This window comes from Buteo buteo, chromosome 23, assembly GCF_964188355.1.
Source record: "Buteo buteo chromosome 23, bButBut1.hap1.1, whole genome shotgun sequence".
NCBI lineage: Eukaryota > Metazoa > Chordata > Aves > Accipitriformes > Accipitridae > Buteo > Buteo buteo.
In genome coordinates this window covers 3,699,756-3,718,725 of record NC_134193.1, presented here as the reverse complement: position 1 = coordinate 3,718,725, position 18,970 = coordinate 3,699,756, and the positions used below count along the sequence as shown (strand labels likewise).

General features: G+C 47.1%; 1 protein-coding gene across 3 annotated transcripts; it reads right to left on the bottom strand.

The window, feature by feature from the left end:
• Positions 1–3,775: 3,775 nt before the first annotated feature.
• LOC142043841 (zinc finger CCCH domain-containing protein 11A-like) lies at positions 3,776–10,498 on the bottom strand. Of its 3 annotated transcripts, XR_012654120.1 has the most exons (6): positions 9,967–10,498; positions 9,544–9,713; positions 9,077–9,144; positions 6,706–8,515; positions 6,390–6,468; positions 3,776–3,974 (listed from the first exon to the last, which is right to left on the bottom strand). XR_012654120.1 is itself a non-coding variant. In XM_075055493.1 (4 exons), the coding sequence occupies exons 1-4, from the start codon at positions 10,067–10,069 to the stop codon at positions 8,251–8,253; spliced, it is 606 nt and encodes a 201-aa protein (XP_074911594.1). In that variant the 5' UTR covers positions 10,070–10,498; the 3' UTR covers positions 3,776–8,250. The 3 variants fall into 3 exon arrangements, 1 of the variants encoding a protein (XP_074911594.1); XR_012654119.1 differs by having other exon boundaries at positions 3,776–6,468; XM_075055493.1 differs by having other exon boundaries at positions 3,776–8,515.
• Positions 10,499–18,970: the final 8,472 nt, after the last annotated feature.

Below are 18,970 nucleotides of genomic sequence, written 5' to 3'. Positions count from 1 at the left end.
TTTTCTTAGATTTGCCTTTCAGCTGCTAACCACATTTGCCACTTCTGCCGCCAATACACACCTCTGCCAAAATGTATTTTCCTCCGGCACGCAGCAAAATTACCCCTAAACACAGTCACGTTTAGACGAGGGCACCCGAACAACGGCTCACAAAAAGCTCTTACCCATGGAGGCTTTCCGTTTTCCCATCCTCTCGCCAAGATTCACTTCAATCACAGGCTCCTCCCCTAAACCAAAGACTAATCTCTTCGCTGCACAGAAACCGGTAGCCACTAAGAGCATTGTCCTTCTAGCCCACCTCCCAGCAAAAGGCACTCTTCTGGTAGCCAAACCACAGAAACGAGTGACTACGCGTAGTAGTAGTGCCACACCTTTTTTGCCTTTCAAAGGAATTTGTGCAGATCTGAACACCACCACTTATACACAGACTCGTAGCACGCTACTGTCCGCAAGTGCCACCGTCAGCCTCGTCAACGCTTCAAAAATTGGCTACTTGTATAATACCATCTTCTATAGGTCTGCCCTTTCATTACTGCCCGGTTTTTCCAGTTATCCCCTTTTTTGCATACTGACACTCGTATTGACATTAGCCTCTCTCTCTGCTGCTACTGCACTTAACCCAACCGCTACTTCTGCCACGTGCTGTCGACACGTTAGCTCATTCACAAATCTCACTCAACTTCAGGAACATGAGAGTCCAATTAAGCACATTGGAGAGTCTGTAAGGTGCTGTAATACGTGATGAGCTACAGCATAATGTCAGGCTGATAAAAACCGCTTCTGCATCTTTTATTGCAACACAACAAACTGAGCACCTACAGATGCCCAATATTTGCAATCAAACCAGGGCCTTGAAGCATAAAAGCATGGTTTTCATTAAAAGAGGCAGCACCAGCAGGCTAACCTGTCTGAATTATCTTAATTATTACTTGACCTTTCGGTTGAGGAGCCATGAAGTGGAAACAATAGTATTCACTACAAGTAGGGGATATTAACTCACCACCTTGGCTTTTTGCTTTTCCCTTTAGTTTCTCCAGTTTGATTTCTTCAAGTGTTTTTATTCCAAAATCTAAATTGTCCTCTGAAAACAGAAAATGGTTAATGAAGCTGAGGCCTAAAGGCACATGTTGAAGAGCACACACGCTCAAGCTTCTTACAGCTCAGAACCCTTCCAAAGTCTTCCAAATAAACCCTCTCAACACTCCTCACCAGTAAAAAAATCCATACAACGGATGGGTATTTTGGTAAGCAACTGGCACCCTTCTTCAACCCTCCTCCCATCCTGCAGAGTAAAACCTACCGTTTTAAGCGTTTTAATCCATCTACACGATATTAGATTCCTCTATCATTAGACATGGCTTCTTCCCACCGTGTTTGAAAGGACACATTTGCAGGCATTTAAACTCCACGCTGTGGCTCTATTTTGTTTGTTTTACAACAGTCAACAAGGAGGAGTTGACCTGTCTGACCCAAGGGACATACGACATTAGGAGAGAGGAATGAGCTCGTGGAAATAACTGACTCCATCCAGCTACCCGATGCTCTATCGTAGTTTTAGAACATATCGCTTTGGAGTTAATCGTCAAGTTCTCCTTCCAAGCCATCCTACTACAGTTGCTAGAATACCTTGCTTTGTATTAGCCCTGCCTTTCCTAGTGGAAATTATCCGCGTTCCACTATGGGCTTCTGTTGCCCGTGGCTGGACAGGTGTTTTAGTTTCACCTCCATCTTCAGAAAGCTGCTCTGAAAGTCCAAAATAAAACCTATTCAGTTATGGAGCAGGGATTATACAAGACATTTCATGCTTATGCAGCTCGTACGATGACATTTCAGTCCACGGTTCATATTCTGTTCGTATTCTTAACTACAAGCAACTGTTTGTGGGAGGTTTTTTTAAACAGCTGTATTGACTTGACAGGCTCATATAAGCAAGAGCTATACCGGGGAAAAAGTATTGAAGACTCCAGACTCTGGTCCGTAGCTTTAAACACTACACAGTTCAGGCACTCTGTGAATTTATACATTCACCTCCAGTAGAAATGCCTTCAGTAAGGAAAAAGTACCCATCTTCATCATCATCTGCAGCATTGATTACAACTGGCTGGAGGATGTGTAGGACTTGGGACCTTTTCAGAGCTTTCCCCTTTCATCACCCCCCTCAGCTGCAGAGAGGGACTCCACTGGACAGAAAGTCTGTTTTGCTGCAGTGACGCCTGAGCCATTTTCACATCATCTTCTGCAGGCTCAGGTCGACTTGGAAGCGTAGCTAGAGGAAGACGAGGATCATCTCTCATTCGGTCATGTAAAACTTTCACCCCAACCTTGCACTCACTGTCTAGATGCGGTAGATAAGGTAGATAGCCCACCTGGCTGCTGAAGTCAGAGTTTCCTATTCCCCACCCCTACGAACACACTAGGAACAATGGCTTCCCTTCACACACTCATCTCACCACCCTACCCTCCAGAAAGGATGAAATGAAGGGAAAGCAACCTGAAGTGCAAAGGTCACACAAAGCACAGAGAAGCTGAGCAGCAAAGAAAAAATTAAATACCGGAATTACAGTCCCTTTAGCTGAGAGCCTGTGACTGCACACTTCTCCCTACACTCCTCAGTCAGCAGTTACTTGATGCCTTCTACGGCATTGTACCCACTCCTAAGTAATATTCAAAATTAATTCTTTAATGCTTAAAGGAAAAGGACCCAAGAAACTCACTTTTGCTTGGCGGGAAGAAGCGCCCACCAACATAGCGTCCTTTCGTGTGACGGAACGCACAGTTGGATTTTTGACAGCCAGCTGGCTGATTCTCCCAGTAGCAAGGAACCTCACTGCGTTTTTTCTGAAGACAGAAAGAAAGAAAAGCTCATGGTAACACTCGCCTTAGCCTTGCTAAGAGACATAGTTACACGTCATGCCAGAGACAGGGCTACCGCAGTGCAGTGCGGAAACATCATTCCAAAGATGCAGTTTATCACCGAAAGCATTGCAGGGCAGATCGACAAAGTTTGCGTAAGCTGTAACTACTACATATTATCTAGCTTTCCTGTCATTCCGTTGGAGAAGATGGGGGCTCGCACACGTCAGTTCAGGGTGGTCTAAACTAAGACAATGTGCAAAATACTGGGATTATTCAGAGGGAAAAAATGCCTTAAATTGCCTAGCTTGAATCTATCTCAAGTTATCTTTCAGAGCCTTATTTCCTTCCCATCTTCTCCCTCCCCACCCTGTGCTACCCCAAGACGTCAGAACAACGCCAGCACCTAATACAAAAATGTCTTGCTGAGATATACCTAAGAAATTGATTTTTCTTCCCCCAACTTCCTCCCAGCCCCCTCCAAGTAACGGAAACCAGTATCATTTGAAAGCGAGTAAATCTATCACGTACAAGCACATTCAGTCTGCCGACAGCAAGGAAAAAGGCTTTCAGGGATTTAGCGGGAGAACACATCTTTAGGCAAACACTCACATCGACTTCCATGTGTCTGAATCTGCAGGTAGTCTTGAAACAGCGACCCTCCTGCCACAGCCTGCACACTCTCTCATTTCCCAGAGCAGCCGCACAGTGGCGGAAGGAACAGCTGTCTCCCTGTAACCAAAAGGAAACCCACAAAGAGGAAATTAAAACAGTACAGCCTCCAAAATTATCCATGCTAGTAGCACTGGAAGCAGAATCGAACGGCTTCTTAAGTTAACAGAAATCTGGATGCCTCCGCCCCCTCCTCTCCTAAAAACTCAACAAGAAACCCCAAAGCAAAAGAAGCCCAAACATACCTTGTCACAGGTGGAATAGACATAGAAGTAGCAGTCGTCCCCTTGCTTGGACATAATCGACACCGTCTGAGAACGAGCGCAGGTTCGAAGGCTTCGCTCTCAACAGGGACTTCCTCCAGTCCTGGCAAGAGCTGGCTTCGCTCTTTCTTGGACGGAAAGTCTCCTGACGGCTTGATCGGTCAAATCTTCTTTTTCAAAGTAACCCTAAAGAAAGGTATCAGTAAGTGAAAAAGAAGAAACAGTCCTACTCCCTGGTCTAACCTTCCAGCTTGCTGACCTGCCTGTGTCCTGTACCAAAGACCAAGAAGGGAACAAAACTTTTTTGTTGCACCCCAACAAACGCACGAGAGGAGTACTAGTGCACCTACCTGTGGGTACTTGCGGGTTATAAAGCACAAAGTATTTCACTTGGGCAGTCTCTCTTGCTGCTCTACTTTGTGCCTTTAATCGCTTACAAAAATATTAAAGATGCTTAACGCCCCCCCCGTGTATTATTAGGACAGTCAGATCACAAGGAAGGCAGAGCACCAGGAACTGCGTGTTCTCATCCCCCTTGTCAATCCGTCAGCCTTACCCCAGCCGCAAACAGCTGCTGATGATTTACCTGCTGGTCACCGCACTCCACTAGGCTGACAGCGCCCTGGGTGTCACAAGTTACATAGAGAATGCTGCACTATGATGCGTATGCAAACCACCCATCATGTCGTCTGAAGCACAGGACAAGCTCTTGCTAACGCATCTCATTCTCTGGATGAGAATCTGGAGCCAAGTTGTCCAAAGCTGAAGCAGAACAGCCAGAATTTCCACTCTTTACCGTTGTTTTAGTCAACTCTACCTGTTAAATACTGTCTGGACATATATACACATACCTGTTTATGCACACACCAAGAGCGAGGGATGATAAAGTCAGCAAGAGCGATAGTAAAGATTTGCCACAGCAGACTGCATAAAAAGTCTCTCATTTGGAGGGAACCGGCAAACCCAAAAGATCTACATAACAGTTTGATGAATGTGCCTTCAAGGCTGATGCTTTATAACACGAGTGATTTTGGGGTCAGCACACAAACAGGCATACCTACGTACACGCATACAGTATCAACGTTTCTATATGCACGAGCGTGCACAGCGTATGTTGCACGATACACGTAGCGAGAGCAACTCTCAGCCCTAATTGGACACGCGGAGTTGCAATCAATTAACAGCAGGGAGACAGCAGATCGAGGATACAGCAAGCTTTGAGAGGCAGGGAAATGCTTCCTTTGCAAGTGGCATGGCTGCATGATCCCAAGAATTTGGAATTACTTTGATTTTTAGGAAAGAATTTGTTCTCTTTTTACATCAGAGCCAATGCTACAAGTTTGCCATCATACGCTGTTCTCTAATCCATAAATCCATCATCATGCATTGCAGCAAGATCACGGAAGGTTTGAAAAGATGCCTTAGGTCCAGTTCGACAGCTGATGATTTTTTGGTGCCTCCAGAGCTGAACCTGATCTTCCTTAGCCACAAGCAGGTTTTTTTGATGCGAAGTCAGATACTTTGATTCTTACTGTTCTAAAGATACTAAATGCCATAAAACCTGCAACCACACCAGATAAAGCTCAAATTCAAGCGGTTCTGACCCCTTTCATTCAGATGCAGCGCGTTTCTGTGCAAGTATTTCTGACTCTCTTGGACAAAACGGAATGAAATCGTTCTTACAAGTTAATAACAAAAGGTTGGAACCTTCTACTCACACAAACACTAGCGGATTTTCCAGGAGATTTTTTTTTTTTCTGGCAGGGGATTTTCCCAAGTCTGAAATAAAGAGAGGACGAGTTGGGTTCTCCTGTTAGTTACTGGGTTTTGACTGTTGGCAAAGGGAAGAAAAACAGTTGTTAAGTGCAAGGTTTCCTTCCCTTCTTCAGTATTGATGGGACTATTCACTTTTCACCCTTAGCACCTTCAAAAACAGACTCTTGTGTCATATAGATTCCTACGCATCTCCTCCTAGAAATTACTGGATGTGTTGCTGATGCCATTGATAATTAAAGGAAATTTCAAGCACGACTTCTGCAGTTTGCAGAAGCCAACACTTAATTGGAAGGCCATTAAGGACCACTGCTTTGCCCAGCAGAGGCATTCCAACACAAATCAGGAGGAATTCACGGTCTAGAAGGTGCCATTTCTTTTCCCTAGGAAGTGAGACACACCTGTACAGTGCAACTTTACTATATCCACCACCATGCGGGGAACAAGAGAAATCCCCTCAGATCTAGCTCTTTTGAATGTCCAAGCAGCTCAGCATTTCGCTTGTCGCCTTCCATATTCCTGAGCAGGAGTACAACTGGACCCCTCCAGCCACCCGGGCTGCAGAAAAAGTGCAGCGCAGTCCATCCGTTGTTACACACATTTGAAAGACAAAGACTCGTCGCAGGCAGAGGCAGATTCTTTCTCCTTCACGTTCAACAAAGCCACCAGCTCAAGAAACAGCAGGAACCGAGACCTAGCCAGTATCCGCTCACTGGACTCCAAACTCAACCCTCTCCACACGTTTCGTGCTTTAAAGCCTTGCTACGGGGAAGGCTCACGCAGCCAGGTTTCAGGCATCGCTCGGCTTACACAGACATACTGACATACCCAGCTCTTTCCTTGATTTTGGTTTGGAGTGAATTTCCTCTGCGTCGTCCGGCACCAAGTTCATATATTCATCAAAGCCCTAAAAATCAGCAACAAGAGCCTTCGCTGAGCTACGTGCCCTGCTCTAAACTTCAGCAACGACGACACAAGCTATCGTGAGCTGTGCTGACGTGGGCTGGACAATTAAGACTATCAATTGGAGAGGCACGAGGTATTTCCACCCCCCATGCTAGCTTTTCCTGGCAGGAAGAAACAGTTTTATGACTTTGAAGAACAACCAACAAAATACCCAATCCAAAGACATCCCGATACTCACAATGATGCAGCCTTCTAGCCGCATGTTCACTTGCTCATAAAGCCACACCTGGATCCTGGACCTCTGCAAAACGATGGAGGGGGAGAGCACAACAGGAACATAAACCCTCCACACAACGTTGTCCTCTCCTTCTGCATTAAGAGGCAGTAACTCTCCCGCGTGGTTTCGGTTACGTCCTCGGTCATTTTTAAGGTGGTAGACTATTTCGGAAATCCTCTCTGCCTTCACTGGCGAACACGCAACAGCACAGGCTTTAAGACTGTCACGGAAAACAGCCCTGCACACCCGACTGCAAGAGCAAACGCCTCTTACAAAGGTAACTCCTTAAGGTGAGAAGGAAAAACGCCCAGCTCGGAACTAGCTGTTCTTCTCACGGATCGCAACGACAGCAAGTTCTTCAGTTCAAGCGAGACCGGCTCCAAAAACCCCATCCTGAACTCGGAAAGACCCGCCCGGCGTGCCGCCCCGCTCCCCACACGGCTCGAAGGGCCCTGCGCAAGAAGCACCGGGACGCTCCTCTCACACGGGGCCGAAGCCGCGGCAGCCCGGCGGTACTCACGTTCTGCAGGTAGCGGAAGATGAGGTTCTGGAGCGGAGCGTTAAGGACGCCCCACAGACAGACCACGCACCCGCACCTTTCCTGCGCCAGGGTTCGGTAAAAACGCTGTTAACTGCTGTCATGGGGAACAGCTCAACTACCGGTGAAGGCGGAGGCGGCCAGGCTACGTTTCATACAGGACCTTCAGGAGAATACGAGCATAACAGGGAAGACTAAAATATTTACAGAAACCATGGCGTACACCAAACCCCATCTCCACGGACAGCGCCTAGGCCGGGGACAGCGAAGGCTGACGACAGAGCAGGAGGAGGGAAGCAGCGAGGGGGAAGCCTTCCTCGCCGGGCTCTCGCGCGCTCTTCCTCTCTCCCAAAGTCCACGACCGACCGACCCATGCTGGCAGAAGTCTCAGCGGGAGAAAGTCCTTTGGCAGGATAAAGCGTCGGCAGCTTGGGGCTGGGTGACCCTTCTGGAGCCGCAACAGCAGTTTGCTCAGTTTTGGTTTCAGACCTTTCCTCTAGGAACGAAGACAGCACAGTGGATTATCAAAGCACGCAAGTGTTTTCTTCCAAAGAGAAAGTATTGACAATCCACTCCCACAACCGATTTTTCCTCTGCCAGCAGCAAATGCCTGAGGGCCGCCCCACCTTCACAAATCCTCGTAGGAAGAGAAGAGACTCAAGTTCTTCAAAAATTTAAGACAATGATTCAAAAGGTAGCTGCTAGGGAAAACGATCCCTGGTGGCAGGGTACACAATAGACCCCAGTCTCAGCTGTCTTCTGCAGGGTCACAAATTCAGACCGCATGTCTGACCAGCAGGGAAGTTTAGGACAACTGCCTGCACATACTCCCGATGTCTACCAGTTCACCTGTGCTTTAAGACTCCTTGCAAAGCCTCAGCTAGAAAAAGAATCACCTCTGGGTAGCCAACAAAATAATCAGTTTCAATTTCTTTCTTTCTTTATTTTAAGCCTTAAGACTATGCGCTTCAGATGTCCAGCATTTCAGCAAGTTCCATGAGGAGCTCATCCTCATCCTTCTCTGGGTCCGGGTCAATTATCTCTTCCAGTTTGCCTCCCGAGATCTCCCAAAGAAACTGCTCAAAGTCGTCTTCCGCAGAGAAGGCTGCTTCCCAGGCCCCTGTGGAGCTCAACCCGTCCGTCTTTACTGCTACTCGTGAGGAAGCTGAGGTCGAGCTTGAGACCTCTGACGGTGCCACAGAGTCTGTCAGGCTTCCAGTATGCAGTTCAGGACTGGGAAGAACAAGAAAGAGAGCAAATCAGTGGATGACATTCCTTAAGCAGAGAGATGTTTTCTGCAAAGCAGCTCTTAAAATAGTAGTTAATCCCTCCTACCCCTCAGCCTTACACAGGGATTGTTAGTCAATTAACCTGGGGCTGCTTCTAGAGTCCAATGTATCAGCAGGTACATTTTGCAGTTTGGGGATTTATCCGCAAAGACACAGCACCTGGGGTCTGGCAAAGAAGGTTCCATTTTTGTCGCCAGAGACACTTTGCCACCTTTACTAATTTGACTGCAAAAAGGTTACCAAGTCAACCTCCGCAGGCGTTCAGAAAACCCAAGAAGCCACTGAAAAGCTGTACCAACTTGCAGCATTTTCAGACAAGAATCTAAATAAGCAGTCCAGCCAGCTGCTAGAAACTTATTATTTCAGACGAATTTTTCCTCTGCTGGATTTTGGCATGAATTATCTCAAAACTCTAATTTTTCCACGTGTGAAAAAAAACCAACCACAACTTAGCTTGACGTGAAAGGCACACTGATCAAGGAAAAGGACAAGTTGTGGTTCTTACCTGGTTTGGGGTTTTCCTCTCCCGCGTCTGGAGAAGAGGCTGCCCTCTGGAAAAGCCGGAACAACAGCCTAGGAAGAAGCAAGATGGTTTTTAGGATACACAGGTCAAAGACTGCTTTGCAGATTCTTCCTCGGCTGCTTCTCCTCTGGCATTGCTGAGCCTTAACCAAAATACAGAGCCAGGGCACACCTGAAGAAAAGTTAGCATTCCCTTAAAGTTTACTAACAACCTTGGGTCTTTTTAAAGAACGCAGCATTAAGGGACGTAGCAGAGCATTATGGAAACACTGCCATTCACCTGGTGAAAAGCAGAAAGGTACTACAAGCATCCTGTCGACCGCTTCTAGATTTAAAAGGGAACGGAGACCCGTAGAACATTTCAGTCTTCCATCTTTTCTCCAAGAGGAGGCTACAACTTGGGCATAAATTTTACTAGGGACCCACTACTGCCCCAGCCGCTCTCCTTACCACAGCTGCTTTTTTAGCTGAAGGCTCCTTCCCGTCGCCACCAGTGGCACTCGGTGGCTTCACAGCCACCACGGCAGACGGATGACTCTCGGCTGCCTTACGTTTCAGTGGCTGCTTTCTGGGGAAGGTGGCTTTCCCATCCAAAGGCTTCAGGCACACCTTCGGTTTGGCTAGAGTAAAAGGAAGAGAGAACTGATACCGTCTTGCTCTGCCTCAGGAAAAAAACCCAGGAAACAAACAGGTTCTCTTCAAAGCACCCCAATCCTTCTAGTTAAAAGTGTATTTAGCCAGCAGCTAAACAGGACAGCTTCAGCACTCGAGCAAGAGGAATCAGGCAGGCTTTTTTAAATTAACTTTTAGGGCTGTAGGAAAGCTCATGGAAAGACAAAAGGGGAAGGCATACACTGGGAAGCCAGTTTGTACCTGTCTCTGTACGGCTCTGTTCAGAGGGCAGTCCTAGCCTCTCCTTCAGGGACCTGGGGACTTGAACTACAAGAGAGAACAGAAAAAGTTCGGCAGACTGCATAAATCTCCATTTGCTGTTCACGTTTCACAATGAGAGCCATCACTTCACTGGGATTCAGAGCTACCTTGAGCCCTCAACCAACACGCAAAAGGAACCACTAGAAGAAAGGACAAACAGCGAACCTAAACACAAAATCTGGGCATCAAATCCAGATGTCTGCTTAGTAGCTGCACCTCTCTTTGGTGCTTTGGCAGCATTCTCCAGAACCTCTATCTTCTTCCCCAGCCTGTCAGCAAGGTTGCGCTTTAACGGAAGGACACTTCTACCAGCTTCAGAAAGAGAGAAAACAAGCAATGCTTGAAGAACGTTTCTCTGGAGGAGGATTTTAGAACAGTCAGCCACAAACTTCAATGCTTCCAGGGATCTTTTCTTAGATTTGCCTTTCAGCTGCTAACCACATTTGCCACTTCTGCCGCCAATACACACCTCTGCCAAAATGTATTTTCCTCCGGCACGCAGCAAAATTACCCCTAAACACAGTCACGTTTAGACGAGGGCACCCGAACAACGGCTCACAAAAAGCTCTTACCCATGGAGGCTTTCCGTTTTCCCATCCTCTCGCCAAGATTCACTTCAATCACAGGCTCCTCCCCTAAACCAAAGACTAATCTCTTCGCTGCACAGAAACCGGTAGCCACTAAGAGCATTGTCCTTCTAGCCCACCTCCCAGCAAAAGGCACTCTTCTGGTAGCCAAACCACAGAAACGAGTGACTACGCGTAGTAGTAGTGCCACACCTTTTTTGCCTTTCAAAGGAATTTGTGCGGATCTGAACACCACCACTTATACACAGACTCGTAGCACGCTACTGTCCGCAAGTGCCACCGTCAGCCTCGTCAACGCTTCAAAAATTGGCTACTTGTATAATACCATCTTCTGTAGGTCTGCCCTTTCATTACTGCCCGGTTTTTCCAGTTATCCCCTTTTTTGCATACTGACACTCGTATTGACATTAGCCTCTCTCTCTGCTGCTACTGCACTTAACCCAACCGCTACTTCTGCCACGTGCTGTCGACACGTTAGCTCATTCACAAATCTCACTCAACTTCAGGAACATGAGAGTCCAATTAAGCACATTGGAGAGTCTGTAAGGTGCTGTAATACGTGATGAGCTACAGCATAATGTCAGGCTGATAAAAACCGCTTCTGCATCTTTTATTGCAACACAACAAACTGAGCACCTACAGATGCCCAATATTTGCAATCAAACCAGGGCCTTGAAGCATAAAAGCATGGTTTTCATTAAAAGAGGCAGCACCAGCAGGCTAACCTGTCTGAATTATCTTAATTATTACTTGACCTTTCGGTTGAGGAGCCATGAAGTGGAAACAATAGTATTCACTACAAGTAGGGGATATTAACTCACCACCTTGGCTTTTTGCTTTTCCCTTTAGTTTCTCCAGTTTGATTTCTTCAAGTGTTTTTATTCCAAAATCTAAATTGTCCTCTGAAAACAGAAAATGGTTAATGAAGCTGAGGCCTAAAGGCACATGTTGAAGAGCACACACGCTCAAGCTTCTTACAGCTCAGAACCCTTCCAAAGTCTTCCAAATAAACCCTCTCAACACTCCTCACCAGTAAAAAAATCCATACAACGGATGGGTATTTTGGTAAGCAACTGGCACCCTTCTTCAACCCTCCTCCCATCCTGCAGAGTAAAACCTACCGTTTTAAGCGTTTTAATCCATCTACACGATATTAGGTTCCTCTATCATTAGACATGGCTTCTTCCCACCGTGTTTGAAAGGACACATTTGCAGGCATTTAAACTCCACGCTGTGGCTCTATTTTGTTTGTTTTACAACAGTCAACAAGGAGGAGTTGACCTGTCTGACCCAAGGGACATACGACATTAGGAGAGAGGAATGAGCTCGTGGAAATAACTGACTCCATCCAGCTACCCGATGCTCTATCGTAGTTTTAGAACATATCGCTTTGGAGTTAATCGTCAAGTTCTCCTTCCAAGCCATCCTACTACAGTTGCTAGAATACCTTGCTTTGTATTAGCACTGCCTTTCCTAGTGGAAATTATCCGCGTTCCACTATGGGCTTCTGTTGCCCGTGGCTGGACAGGTGTTTTAGTTTCACCTCCATCTTCAGAAAGCTGCTCTGAACGTCCAAAATAAAACCTATTCAGTTATGGAGCAGGGATTATACAAGACATTTCATGCTTATGCAGCTCGTACAATGACATTTCAGTCCACGGTTCATATTCTGTTCGTATTCTTAACTACAAGCAACTGTTTGTGGGAGGTTTTTTTAAACAGCTGTATTGACTTGACAGGCTCATATAAGCAAGAGCTATACTGGGGAAAAAGTATTGAAGACTCCAGACTCTGGTCCGTAGCTTTAAACACTACACAGTTCAGGCACTCTGTGAATTTATACATTCACCTCCAGTAGAAATGCCTTCAGTAAGGAAAAAGTACCCATCTTCATCATCATCTGCAGCATTGATTACAACTGGCTGGAGGATGTGTAGGACTTGGGACCTTTTCAGAGCTTTCCCCTTTCATCACCCCCCTCAGCTGCAGAGAGGGACTCCACTGGACAGAAAGTCTGTTTTGCTGCAGTGACGCCTGAGCCATTTTCACATCATCTTCTGCAGGCTCAGGTCGACTTGGAAGCGTAGCTAGAGGAAGACGAGGATCATCTCCCATTCGGCCATGTAAAACTTTCACCCCAACCTTGCACTCACTGTCTAGATACGGTAGATACCATAGATAACCCACCTGGCTGCTCAAGTCAGAGTTTCCTATTCCCCACCCCTACGAACACACTAGGAACAACGGCTTCCCTTCACACACTCATCTCACCACCCTACCCTCCAGAAAGGATGAAATGAAGGGAAAGCAACCTGAAGTGCAAAGGTCACACAAAGCACAGAGAAGCTGAGCAGGAAAGAAAAAATTAAATACCGGAATTACAGTCCCTTTAGCTGAGAGCCTGTGACTGCACACTTCTCCCTACACTCCTCAGTCAGCAGTTACTTGATGCCTTCTACGGCATTGTACCCACTCCTAAGTAATATTCAAAATTAATTCTTTAATGCTTAAAGGAAAAGGACCCAAGAAACTCACTTTTGCTTGGCGGGAAGAAGCGCCCACCAACATAGCGTCCTTTCGTGTGACGGAACGCACAGTTGGATTTTTGACAGCCAGCTGGCTGATTCTCCCAGTAGCAAGGAACCTCGCTGCGTTTTTTCTGAAGACAGAAAGAAAGAAAAGCTCATGGTAACACTCGCCTTAGCCTTGCTAAGAGACATAGTTACACGTCATGCCAGAGACAGGGCTATCGCAGTGCAGTGCGGAAACATCATTCCAAAGATGCAGTTTATCACCGAAAGCATTGCAGGGCAGATCGACAAAGTTTGCGTAAGCTGTAACTACTACATATTATCTAGCTTTCCTGTCATTCCGTTGGAGAAGATGGGGGCTCGCACACGTCAGTTCAGGGTGGTCTAAACTAAGACAATGTGCAAAATACTGGGATTATTCAGAGGGAAAAAATGCCTTAAATTGCCTAGCTTGAATCTATCTCAAGTTATCTTTCAGAGCCTTATTTCCTTCCCATCTTCTCCCTCCCCACCCTGTGCTACCCCAAGACGTCAGAACAACGCCAGCACCTAATACAAAAATGTCTTGCTGAGATATACCTAAGAAATTGATTTTTCTTCCCCCAACTTCCTCCCAGCCCCCTCCAAGTAACGGAAACCAGTATCATTTGAAAGCGAGTAAATCTATCACGTACAAGCACATTCAGTCTGCCGACAGCAAGGAAAAAGGCTTTCAGGGATTTAGCGGGAGAACACATCTTTAGGCAAACACTCACATCGACTTCCATGTGTCTGAATCTGCAGGTAGTCTTGAAACAGCGACCCTCCTGCCACAGCCTGCACACTCTCTCATTTCCCAGAGCAGCCGCACAGTGGCGGAAGGAACAGCTGTCTCCCTGTAACCAAAAGGAAACCCACAAAGAGGAAATTAAAACAGTACAGCCTCCAAAATTATCCATGCTAGTAGCACTGGAAGCAGAATCGAACGGCTTCTTAAGTTAACAGAAATCTGGATGCCTCCGCCCCCTCCTCTCCTAAAAACTCAACAAGAAACCCCAAAGCAAAAGAAGCCCAAACATACCTTGTCACAGGTGGAATAGACATAGAAGTAGCAGTCGTCCCCTTGCTTGGACATAATCGACACCGTCTGAGAACGAGCGCAGGTTCGAAGGCTTCGCTCTCAACAGGGACTTCCTCCAGTCCTGGCAAGAGCTGGCTTCGCTCTTTCTTGGACGGAAAGTCTCCTGACGGCTTGATCGGTCAAATCTTCTTTTTCAAAGTAACCCTAAAGAAAGGTATCAGTAAGTGAAAAAGAAGAAACAGTCCTACTCCCTGGTCTAACCTTCCAGCTTGCTGACCTGCCTGTGTCCTGTACCAAAGACCAAGAAGGGAACAAAACTTTTTTGTTGCACCCCAACAAACGCACGAGAGGAGTACTAGTGCACCTACCTGTGGGTACTTGCGGGTTATAAAGCACAAAGTATTTCACTTGGGCAGTCTCTCTTGCTGCTCTACTTTGTGCCTTTAATCGCTTACAAAAATATTAAAGATGCTTAACGCCCCCCCCGTGTATTATTAGGACAGTCAGATCACAAGGAAGGCAGAGCACCAGGAACTGCGTGTTCTCATCCCCCTTGTCAATCCGTCAGCCTTACCCCAGCCGCAAACAGCTGCTGATGATTTACCTGCTGGTCACCGCACTCCACTAGGCTGACAGCGCCCTGGGTGTCACAAGTTACATAGAGAATGCTGCACTATGATGCGTATGCAAACCACCCATCATGTCGTCTGAAGCACAGGACAAGCTCTTGCTAACGCATCTCATTCTCTGGATGAGAATCTGGAGCCAAGTTGTCCAAAGCTGAAGCAGAACAGCCAGAATTTCCACTCTTTACCGTTGTTTTAGTCAACTCTACCTGTTAAATACTGTCTGGACATATATACACATACCTGTTTATGCACACACCAAGAGCGAGGGATGATAAAGTCAGCAAGAGCGATAGTAAAGATTTGCCACAGCAGACTGCATAAAAAGTCTCTCATTTGGAGGGAACCGGCAAACCCAAAAGATCTACATAACAGTTTGATGAATGTGCCTTCAAGGCTGATGCTTTATAACACGAGTGATTTTGGGGTCAGCACACAAACAGGCATACCTACGTACACGCATACAGTATCAACGTTTCTATATGCACGAGCGTGCACAGCGTATGTTGCACGATACACGTAGCGAGAGCAACTCTCAGCCCTAATTGGACACGCGGAGTTGCAATCAATTAACAGCAGGGAGACAGCAGATCGAGGATACAGCAAGCTTTGAGAGGCAGGGAAATGCTTCCTTTGCAAGTGGCATGGCTGCATGATCCCAAGAATTTGGAATTACTTTGATTTTTAGGAAAGAATTTGTTCTCTTTTTACATCAGAGCCAATGCTACAAGTTTGCCATCATACGCTGTTCTCTAATCCATAAATCCATCATCATGCATTGCAGCAAGATCACGGAAGGTTTGAAAAGATGCCTTAGGTCCAGTTCGACAGCTGATGATTTTTTGGTGCCTCCAGAGCTGAACCTGATCTTCCTTAGCCACAAGCAGGTTTTTTTGATGCGAAGTCAGATACTTTGATTCTTACTGTTCTAAAGATACTAAATGCCATAAAACCTGCAACCACACCAGATAAAGCTCAAATTCAAGCGGTTCTGACCCCTTTCATTCAGATGCAGCGCGTTTCTGTGCAAGTATTTCTGACTCTCTTGGACAAAACGGAATGAAATCGTTCTTACAAGTTAATAACAAAAGGTTGGAACCTTCTACTCACACAAACACTAGCGGATTTTCCAGGAGATTTTTTTTTTTTCTGGCAGGGGATTTTCCCAAGTCTGAAATAAAGAGAGGACGAGTTGGGTTCTCCTGTTAGTTACTGGGTTTTGACTGTTGGCAAAGGGAAGAAAAACAGTTGTTAAGTGCAAGGTTTCCTTCCCTTCTTCAGTATTGATGGGACTATTCACTTTTCACCCTTAGCACCTTCAAAAACAGACTCTTGTGTCATATAGATTCCTACGCATCTCCTCCTAGAAATTACTGGATGTGTTGCTGATGCCATTGATAATTAAAGGAAATTTCAAGCACGACTTCTGCAGTTTGCAGAAGCCAACACTTAATTGGAAGGCCATTAAGGACCACTGCTTTGCCCAGCAGAGGCATTCCAACACAAATCAGGAGGAATTCACGGTCTAGAAGGTGCCATTTCTTTTCCCTAGGAAGTGAGACACACCTGTACAGTGCAACTTTACTATATCCACCACCATGCGGGGAACAAGAGAAATCCCCTCAGATCTAGCTCTTTTGAATGTCCAAGCAGCTCAGCATTTCGCTTGTCGCCTTCCATATTCCTGAGCAGGAGTACAACTGGACCCCTCCAGCCACCCGGGCTGCAGAAAAAGTGCAGCGCAGTCCATCCGTTGTTACACACATTTGAAAGACAAAGACTCGTCGCAGGCAGAGGCAGATTCTTTCTCCTTCACGTTCAACAAAGCCACCAGCTCAAGAAACAGCAGGAACCGAGACCTAGCCAGTATCCGCTCACTGGACTCCAAACTCAACCCTCTCCACACGTTTCGTGCTTTAAAGCCTTGCTACGGGGAAGGCTCACGCAGCCAGGTTTCAGGCATCGCTCGGCTTACACAGACATACTGACATACCCAGCTCTTTCCTTGATTTTGGTTTGGAGTGAATTTCCTCTGCGTCGTCCGGCACCAAGTTCATATATTCATCAAAGCCCTAAAAATCAGCAACAAGAGCCTTCGCTGAGCTACGTGCCCTGCTCTAAACTTCAGCAACGACGACACAAGCTATCGTGAGCTGTGCTGACGTGGGCTGGACAATTAAGACTATCAATTGGAGAGGCACGAGGTATTTCCACCCCCCATGCTAGCTTTTCCTGGCAGGAAGAAACAGTTTTATGACTTTGAAGAACAACCAACAAAATACCCAATCCAAAGACATCCCGATACTCACAATGATGCAGCCTTCTAGCCGCATGTTCACTTGCTCATAAAGCCACACCTGGATCCTGGACCTCTGCAAAACGATGGAGGGGGAGAGCACAACAGGAACATAAACCCTCCACACAACGTTGTCCTCTCCTTCTGCATTAAGAGGCAGTAACTCTCCCGCGTGGTTTCGGTTACGTCCTCGGTCATTTTTAAGGTGGTAGACTATTTCGGAAATCCTCTCTGCCTTCACTGGCGAACACGCAACAGCACAGGCTTTAAGACTGTCACGGAAAACAGCCCTGCACACCCGACTGCAAGAGCAAACGCCTCTTACAAAGGTAACTCCTTAAGGTGAGAAGGAAAAACGCCCAGCTCGGAACTAGCTGTTCTTCTCACGGATCGCAACGACAGCAAGTTCTTCAGTTCAAGCGAGACCGGCTCCAAAAACCCCATCCTGAACTCGGAAAGACCCGCCCGGCGTGCCGCCCCGCTCCCCACACGGCTCGAAGGGCCCTGCGCAAGAAGCACCGGGACGCTCCTCTCACACGGGGCCGAAGCCGCGGCAGCCCGGCGGTACTCACGTTCTGCAGGTAGCGGAAGATGAGGTTCTGGAGCGGAGCGTTAAGGACGCCCCACAGACAGACCACGCACCCGCACCTTTCCTGCGCCAGGGTTCGGTAAAAACGCTGTTAACTGCTGTCATGGGGAACAGCTCAACTACCGGTGAAGGCGGAGGCGGCCAGGCTACGTTTCATACAGGACCTTCAGGAGAATACGAGCATAACAGGGAAGACTAAAATATTTACAGAAACCATGGCGTACACCAAACCCCATCTCCACGGACAGCGCCTAGGCCGGGGACAGCGAAGGCTGACGACAGAGCAGGAGGAGGGAAGCAGCGAGGGGGAAGCCTTCCTCGCCGGGCTCTCGCGCGCTCTTCCTCTCTCCCAAAGTCCACGACCGACCGACCCATGCTGGCAGAAGTCTCAGCGGGAGAAAGTCCTTTGGCAGGATAAAGCGTCGGCAGCTTGGGGCTGGGTGACCCTTCTGGAGCCGCAACAGCAGTTTGCTCAGTTTTGGTTTCAGACCTTTCCTCTAGGAACGAAGACAGCACAGTGGATTATCAAAGCACGCAAGTGTTTTCTTCCAAAGAGAAAGTATTGACAATCCACTCCCACAACCGATTTTTCCTCTGCCAGCAGCAAATGCCTGAGGGCCGCCCCACCTTCACAAATCCTCGTAGGAAGAGAAGAGACTCAAGTTCTTCAAAAATTTAAGACAATGATTCAAAAGGTAGCTGCTAGGGAAAACGATCCCTGGTGGCAGGGTACACAATAGACCCCAGTCTCAGCTGTCTTCTGCAGGGTCACAAATTCAGACCGCATGTCTGACCAGCAGGGAAGTTTAGGACAACTGCCTGCACATACTCCCGATGTCTACCAGTTCACCTGTGCTTTAAGACTCCTTGCAAAGCCTCAGCTAGAAAAAGAATCACCTCTGGGTAGCCAACAAAATAATCAGTTTCAATTTCTTTCTTTCTTTATTTTAAGCCTTAAGACTATGCGCTTCAGATGTCCAGCATTTCAGCAAGTTCCATGAGGAGCTCATCCTCATCCTTCTCTGGGTCCGGGTCAATTATCTCTTCCAGTTTGCCTCCCGAGATCTCCCAAAGAAACTGCTCAAAGTCGTCTTCCGCAGAGAAGGCTGCTTCCCAGGCCCCTGTGGAGCTCAACCCGTCCGTCTTTACTGCTACTCGTGAGGAAGCTGAGGTCGAGCTTGAGACCTCTGACGGTGCCACAGAGTCTGTCAGGCTTCCAGTATGCAGTTCAGGACTGGGAAGAACAAGAAAGAGA